The following is an 8919-nucleotide window of genomic DNA, read 5'->3' as shown; positions in this document are numbered from 1 at the left end:
GTGAGACTGATCCCCAGTGCCTGAGCCTGCTGAGGGGTGAGACTGATCCCCAGTGTCTGGGCCTGCTCAGGGGTGAGAGTGATGCCCAGTGCCTGAGCCTGCTGAGGGGTGAGACTAATGCCCTCTGTCTGGGCCTGCTGAGGGGTGAGACTGATCCCCAGTGCCTGAGCCTGCTCAGGGCTGAGACTGATGCCCTCTGTCTGGGCCTGCTGAGGGGTGAGAGTGATCCCCAGTGTCTGGGCCTGCTGAGGGGTGAGAGTGATGCCCAGTGCCTGAGCCTGCTGAGGGGTGAGAGTGATGCCCTGTGTCTGGGCCTCATGAGGGGTGAGACTGATGCCCTGTGTCTGGGCCTGCTGAGGGCTGAGACTGATGCCCTGCGTCTTGGCCTGCTGAGGAGTGAGACTGATCCCCAGTGCCTGGGCCTTCTGAGGAGTGAGACTGATGCCCTGTGTCTGGGCTTGCTGAGGGGTGAGACTGATGCCCTGTGTCTGGGCCTGCTGAGGGCTGAGACTGATGCCTTGTGTCTTGGCCTGCTGAGGGGTGAGACTGATCCCCAGTGCCTGGGCCTTCTGAGGAGTGAGACTGATGCCCTGTGTCTGGGCCTGCTGAGGGGTGAGACTGATGCCCTGTGCCTGGGCCTGCTGAGGCATGAGACTGATCCCTAGTGCCTGAGCCTGCTCAGGGGTGAGACTGAGCCCCAGTGCCTGAGCCTGCTGAGGGGTGAGACTGATGCCCTGTGTCTGGGCCTGCTGAGGGCTGAGACTGATGCCCTGTGTCTGGGCCTGCTGAGGGGTGAGACTGATGCCCTTTGTCTTGGCCTGCTGAGGGGTGAGACTGATGCCCTGTGCCTGGGCCTGCTGAGGCATGAGACTGATCCCTAGTGCCTGAGCCTGCTCAGGGGTGAGACTGAGCCCCAGTGCCTGAGCCTGCTGAGGGGTGAGACTGATGCCCTGTGTCTGGGCCTGCTGAGGGCTGAGACTGATGCCCTGTGTCTGGGCCTGCTGAGGGGTGACATTTATCCCCAGTGCCTGGGCCTGCTGAGTGGTAAGAGTGATAGACTTTTTGGGAGACTGTCCAGAAATAGGAAAGGCTCCAGGTGAGGAAGATTGTGTGGAGTGGGGTGGAGGGATTGGTGTGGGGTGCTTTCCATCAGCAAGAATATCTAATGTCATTAGATTCCTATGGAACTCTTCTCTTTGATATAACTGAGATGTGTCTTTCTGTATGCTCTTCCACTTGGGAGACGTCTCTGAAGTTTGGCTGAACATCTTTTCTAGTTCTTCAGAGCTTTTCTCCTTAATCTTCATCTGATCCTTTGCTTTTTTCTGCTCCTGCCTTTCATGGTCCTTTATCTTTCTCCTTGGCTTCTGCTCCCCCTGCTCTTTCTCTGAACTGCCTTCCAGCTCCAGATGTCTCACTTTCTTCTGAACCTGCCTCGTCTGCTGTTCCTTGTCCTTCTCCAAGGGTACCCCTTGCTCTTTCATTTTTTGCTTCCGTGCTTCCAGCTGCTGCTGCTTTGGCTTCTGATGCTCTTCTTCCTCCTCTTCCCTTTGCTTTTGCTTCTTGTCTTGCTTAATCCGCTTTTGCATCCTCTGTTCTCGCTGTTCCTTCCACACCTCTACTTCCTGCCACTGTTTCTGCTCCTGTTGCCCTTGCTTTCCCTCCTTCTTCTGGAGCCATGCCTCTTCCTTCTCCAAATCCTTATTTATCATTTCATGGCTCTTCTTCCAGAGATTCCTTTCTTCCAACTGGTTTTTGAGACTCATACCAAAAATTTTTTCTTGATCATCTTGCAAATATTCCTCCTGCCTTTGTTCTTCCTTCTCTTTGTGATCTCTCTCTTCTATTGAGTCTACTGGAACATCTCTTTCGGTTTCTATTTCAGTTAAGATCATTTGTATTAAATTGCCAATTACTGGGTCCATGCTCTTATCTGAGAGTAATGTGCTAATTTCAGACTTTTCACTAGTTGGCTTCTGAAAATGCAGTCCTGGCATAAATGAGGCTACCTTTCTTTGTTTCAGAGGTTTCTCTCCAACTTGTTCTGCATTTTTTATATCTTTGTATTTTCTCAAGATTTTTGTCACAGTTTCAGCCACATTTTGGAAATATTCCTCCATTTTTGCCTTTATGACTCCTAATTTTTCAACTTCTGCTCTTTTTAATAATGACTCCTTTTTTGGCACAGTCTTTTTATCCAAAGGCTTTCCTATGTTATCAATTTTCTCTTTTAGGAAAGCCATTATGGCTTTCTGAAATTCTTCTAGGTTACCCTGTTCACTTTTGCCATCTAGACTTCCTAAAGCGCTGGTAGATTCTGAAGTCTCTTTAGTTGTCCTAGATCGTGATTTAACAAGTTCCTGAGACTTGACTTTCTTGTTGACTAACACATCCTTCTCTTCAATTATTCCTTCTTTGCTTGTGGTGGTTCCTAAAGATATTGGATGTTTCTTTCCTGTTGTTTTCACTTTCTCAGAGGAATAACCAAGTTGGGTCAACCTGGATGGCTCTGCTTGACTACTCTTCTCACGTTTGCTCTTTTTGTCCTTTGACTCAGTGGTGGGTTCCTCTTTAGTCTCCAAAGAAATTTGGCTTTTGTCAAGTGAGCGTTCAGGTTTGACCTTCTTGGGTTGATCCCACATACTACTTGTTCCACTTTTGCCACCTTTGATATTTGTGTTAGTAGAAGGGTAGTCATCAGGGACATGTTGCCTTTTTGATTCAATGGGTGACTTTGATTTGGCTTCAAAAGAGGATTTTCCTTCTTTCTTCTTCTTTTCCAGTGCTTGCAGTTCAGAGTGGTGATCAAGTTTGGTCTCCAAGTCTTTGTATTTACCTTTATCATCACTCAGATTTGATCCAGAGGTCTCATGCATGGATGAGCCTCTTGTGCGCTTTCTTTTCTGTGATTGATACAGGTCAGTCCCATCTTTCTGATAGACATCACCTTTCTTCAGTGATATCTTATCTTCAGTAACATCTTCAGGAGACTTTTTCTTTTTTTTTCCAGGTAAATGCTGTTGCTGTTCAGTTAAATCTGAAGTCATCTCAACTTGGCCTGTATGTGAAATAGTTGAGTCCCACTTGATCGCTGAGGCTTTTGTCCCTGTTCTTTGGACATCATCTACAACATTTTCAAATTCTTTGGCCAAAATATTGTCCATTCTGTCTTCTACATCAACTTTGCTAATGACTGTAGATGATTGTGGAGAAGGCTCCGGTAACACTTTCAAGGTTGATGTGGGTAATGCTGTATATACTTGCTGTTCTACCACACCTTTAGATCGAATAAATTGTTCATATTGTTGTTCTGTTTCTTGAAGTTGCTGCTGAAGTATTTCATTTTTTTCACTGAGGTCTTGTATTATCTTCAGGGAGCGCTCCTTTTGTCTTTCACTTAGCTCACTTGTATACATATTGGCAGTTTGAAAGTTAAAAAATTTTACTTCCTCATTTACTCTACTCAAAGCTGTAGAAAGGTTTGCTATTGTTGATGATATATATTTAATAGCGTTGTTTTCCAATTTGTTGAACATTGCAGTGCCTATGAGTTCCTGTAGCATATCTTGGATTTCTGAAACCTTGATATTTGTTGCAAATTCATCGCTAATCATCTGATCTGGTCTTAAAGCATGGGCTGTTGCAGGTCGCTTTATAACTCTGTCTTTCCAAGATTTCCATAGAATACTTCTAGATGCTAGAAGAAAAAAATATATAAAATAATGGATTGCATTTCTTCTTTTGTGTTGTGCTCTATCTATGCTTAAGCCTAAGGAATTTAGCCTAAATTAACAGATAGCTATAGGATAAAGATTCATTGGAAAACCTTGGCTCCAAAATAAATAGTATGATTTTTAAAAGAATGACTCTTTTCCTACAATCACTGGAACGTCTGTTTCCAGGGTTTAGGAGTAGAACTCAGCAGTGACCTCGATTTACCTTCAGTTACAAGTTTGGGATTAGACATAATGTAAACCAAAACTTTCCATTGGCTTTGATTATGCTTGGTGTTTTCTATTTTCTTTCTTGGGTTCCTGTCTTTCATTTCTCCCTCTCTTTTTTTTTTTTTAAGATTGGCACCTGAGCTAACATTGTTGCCAATCTTCTCTCTCTCTCCTTTTCCTTCTTCTCCCCAAAACCCCCCAGTACATATTTGTATATTCTAGTTGTAGGTTCTTCTGGTTGTGCTATGTGGGATGACACCTCAGCATGGCTTGATGAATGGTGCTAGATTCACACCCAGGATCTGAACCAGTGAAACCTTGGGCTGCCAAAGTGGAGTGCACAACCACTCGGCCATGAGGCCAGCCCCGCTTTTCTCCCTCTTCTGAATCAAAGCTAACCTTGGTTCTTTCAAAAGGGTCACAAAAGAACATACAAAAGTCAAATACTTGAAGGGACTTCTAGAATGGCTGAATGAGAAACTCAGCAAATTTTTTCCCAGAAAAGCAATGATAAAACTTGACAAAACTGTTGAAACCAATCATGTTAAGACTTTGGAAATTGACCAGAGGCACACAACAAATAGAGAAGCACTTATTCAAGAAAAATTACTGAACTTCAGTAAAAACAGTGGAAGTCTGTGATGTTTTAGCCTGGAGCTGCTTCCACCTCCAACTCCCCAGCCTCATGGCCTGGTGGTTCCACCAGAGTGAGGCAGGCTGTGAGGACTGACAGCCCAACTGCCTGAGGGGACTGATTGGATCTGGAACAAAGTGTGGAAAAATCCATACCTAAGGGCATTGTCTAAAACAATACTTCCTTGGACCAGCCCAGTGACAGGTAGTGGTTAAGTTTTCATGCTCGGCTTCCGGGGCGGCCCAGGGTTCACAGGTTGGGATCCTGGGCACAGACCTAGCACTGCTCATCAAGCCACACTGTGCCGGCATCCCACATAAAGTAGAGGAAGATAGGCACAGATGTTAGCTTAGCAACAATCTTCCTCAAGCAAAAAGAGGATTGGCAACAGATGTTAGCTCAGAGCCAATCTTCCTCACAAAAAAATAAATAAATAAAAAGAGATAAAATATTTCCTTAACTCATACACAAATCCATTAGCAAAGAGTAGAAGCCTTACTGCATCAATCTGGATCAATTGATGATTGGCTAAGCATTGACTGACCATTAAGCTATGTTGACCCAAAGGTGATCCCTAGAAATTCATACTTAAAAATAAAAAGATGAAAAAAGAAAAAAAATAACTGGTCAGTGATAACAGTGGCTGCACACTGTGGGGGAGACAGACTTCACTGAATTAGTCCAGGCAAGTCTCTAAAAAACAAACCAAAAAACAACAAAAACAAACCCTGGAGGTTGTGGGGAGAATCAGAATCCAGAATTGCTACAATATGTTATCTAAAATGTCCAGTTTTCAACATAAAAGAAGCATGCAAAGAAACAGGAAAGTATGATCCATAAACAGGAGAAAAAAGCAGTCAATAGAAATTGTCTCAGGAATCAGGGTTGGGGGAAGCCAGAGATTGGACTTATCAGAGAAAAGACTTCAAAAGAAGCGATTATAGACATGTTCAAAGAACTAAAGGGAACCATATTTTAAAATAAAAAGAAAGTATGATGACAATTACTCATCAAATAGAACATAGCAATAAAGAGGTGGAAATTAGAAAAACCAAGTAGAAAATTTGGAGTTGAAAAGTACAATAACTCAAATGAAAAATTCACCAAAAAGGCCCAACAGCAGATTTGAACCGAAAAAAGAAAATAACTAGCAAACCTGACACTAGGTTAGTAGAGATTGTCTAATCTGAAGAACAGGGAGGAGAAAGAATAAAGAAAAATGAACAAAGCCTCAGAGAGTTATGGGATACCAACAAACATACCAATGTACAAGAAATAGAAGTCCCGGAAGAAGAGAAGAGAAAGGGGGCATTAAAAATATTCAAAGATGGGGCCGGCCCTGTGGCCGAGTGGTTAAGTTCATGCACTCCGCTTCAGCGGCCCAGGGTTTCACCAGTTTGAATCCTGCGTGGACATGGCACGGCTCATCAAGCCACGCTGAGGCAGCATCCCACATGCCACAACTGGAAGGACCCACAACGAAGAATATACAACTATGTACTGGGGGCTTTGGGGAGAAAAAGGAAAAAAAATAAAATCTTTAAAAAAAAAAAAGAAAAAGAAAAAACCTCATTGGCGGGGGTATGTCAAAGTGGCACAGGAACCAACTGAAAGAGGTCCTGATGGCCAAAGCCAGAACAACTTGAGCAAGAAAATAAAGTGGTATTGGATTGTAACCCAAAGTGTAAAATAAATATCCGTGTGTTCATTTTGATATAAATAAATAGTTGTAAAAATTAATAAATGGGGAAGAAGAGACAAACTCTTGTGCATAGGAACCTCAAATAATTTATATAGAGAGATACTCCATCCTAAAGGAAGGGTAGCATAACTCCCCATTCCTGAAGTGTGGGTTGCATATATAGACTTCCTTTTGAAGAGTACAGTATGGAAGATGAGGAAAAAGAGTAACTTTGCAATGGAGAAACCTGACAAGCACTACTTTAGCCAAGTGATCAAGGTCAACATCGAGTTATAAATCATTTGATGATATGTACCCTTGAAATTATATGATGACAACAGTATGTTACCTCTGTGACCTTTCTCCCAAAAATCTATAAACCCAGCATAAACATAAGAAAAACATCAGACGAATTCCAATAGAGGGGCATCTTACAATGTAAATGACTGGTACTCCTCAAAACTGTCAGGAACATCGAATACAAGGAAAAGTCTGAGAAACTGTCACAGACAAGAAGGCCTAAGGAGATATGACAACTAAATGTAATATGGTACCCAGGATGGGATCCTGAAACAGAAAAAGGACAGGGTAAAAACAAGGAATTATGAATAAACTATGGACGTGAGTTAATAATGTATTAATTTTGGTTTGTTAATTATAGCAAATGAATCATAATAATATCTTAATAATAAGGGAAACTATGGGCAGATATATGGAACTCTGTATTATTTTTTCAATTTTTCTCTAAATCTAAAACTACCTTAAAAAAATAGTCTTAGAAAATGAAGGTGAAATAAAGACATTCCCAGATAACCAAAGACTACAAGAATTTGTTGCTAGTAGACCTGCCTTACAAGAAATACTAAAGAGGGGCCAGTCTGGTGGTGTAGTGGTTAAGTTGGCACTCTCCACTTCAGTGGCCCAGGGTTCACGGGTTCAGATCCTGGGAGCAGACCTTGCACTGCTCATCAAGCCATGCTGTGGTGGCATCCCACATAAAATAGAGGAAAGATTGGCACAGATGTTAGCTCAGCAACAATCTTCCCTAGAAAAAGAGGAACATTGGCAACAGATGTTAGCTCAGGGCCAATCTTCCTCACACACACACACACACAAAATAAATACTATAGAAGTCCTTCAGGTTGGAAGGAAATAACACCAGAGGATAACTCAAATTCACATGAAGAAATAAAAAACACCAGTATATGTAGGTAAATAAGAAAGACAGTAAAAACATATTTTTCCTTTTCCTCTCTTACCTGATTAAAAAGACAGTCATATAAAACAATAATTATAAAACTATATTGCTCGCTTATAACACATATAATATTTATGACAAAACACAAAAGAGGGCAAGAGAATGGAGCTATTGGAGCAAAGATTCTATATTTTTCTGGAATTAAATTACTACTAATCTGAAGCAGACTGTAATAATTTAAGACGTATACTGCAATTGTTAGGGCAACCACTAAGAAAATTACTCTGAAAATATGAGAAAAAATGGAATTAAAATGGTACACTAGAAAATTTTTATTTAACGCAGAAGCCAGTAAAAGAAGAAGAGAGCAAAAGAGATATGAGACATATAGAAAATGAGCAGCAAAATGGCAAGTATAAATCCAACCATATCAATAATTACATTAAATATGAATGAATTAAACATTCCAATCAAAAGTCAGATATTGCCAGATTGTATTTTTAAAAAAAACCCACAAGATCCAAGTGAAAACCGCATATCCTAGATTCAAGTTTTCAAATAGTAACCACAGGGGAGCTGGAAAGAATATACTAATATCTGACAAAATAGACTTTAAGACAAAAAATGCTTCTAGAGACAACAAGGGACATTTTATAATGATAAAAGAATCAGTTCATCAGGAAGCTATGACAATTATAAACATATATGCATCTCACAACAGAGCCTTAAAATAAAGCAAAAACTGACAGAATTAAAGAGAGAAATAGACAACTCAACAATAATAGTTGGGGAGTTCAATATCCCATTCTCAATAAGCGATAGAACAACTAGACAGAAAATCAGTAAGGATATATAGAGAGAAGGCTAGAACAACAGTATAAACCAACTATGAAACACCACACAACAACAGCAGAATATATATTCTTTTCAAGCACACATGGAACATTCTCCAGAATAGACCACATGATAAGTGATAAAAAAAAGTCCCAATAAATTTAAAAGGATTGAAATAATACAAAGTGTATTCTCCAACATACTTTGCTATAAGATAGAGATAGACTGATAGATTATATATAATCTCCTACCGGTTCTGCTTCTCTGGTTGAACCATGATTGATACATGTTCTTAAAACAACACTAAAACCATAATCCATAAGAGAAAAAATAGATAAATTGGTTAGACGTCATCAAAATTAAACTTTTGGTCTCCAAAGACACCATTAAGAAAATGAAAACACAAGCCGCAGACTGGGAGAAAGTATTTGCAAATCACTTTTCTGATAATGGACATGAATCCAGAAAATATAAAGAACTCTTAAAACTCAATTATAAAAATAAGTAAGTATTTGAATCAATATTTCATCAAAGAAGATATAGGAATGGCTAATAAGCACATGAAAAAATGCTCAACGTCGTTAGTCATTAGGGAAATGGAAACTAAGACCACAATGATATACCACTT

General features: G+C 40.6%; 1 protein-coding gene across 1 annotated transcript in view; it reads right to left on the bottom strand.

Moving 5' to 3' along the window:
* The window catches only part of FAM186A (family with sequence similarity 186 member A), a 67565-nt gene that overhangs the window by 24353 nt on the left and 34293 nt on the right, over positions 1 to 8919 (bottom strand). Inside the window, exon 4 of the mRNA XM_046639968.1 lies at positions 8 to 3697. Coding sequence (XP_046495924.1) covers positions 8 to 3697 — 3690 coding nt within the window. The remainder of the gene's footprint in view (positions 1 to 7; positions 3698 to 8919) is intronic.

This window comes from Equus quagga, chromosome 1, assembly GCF_021613505.1.
Source record: "Equus quagga isolate Etosha38 chromosome 1, UCLA_HA_Equagga_1.0, whole genome shotgun sequence".
Taxonomy (NCBI): domain Eukaryota; kingdom Metazoa; phylum Chordata; class Mammalia; order Perissodactyla; family Equidae; genus Equus; species Equus quagga.
Note: the sequence above shows the minus strand (reverse complement) of the source record. Positions and strands in the feature narration are given on the sequence as shown.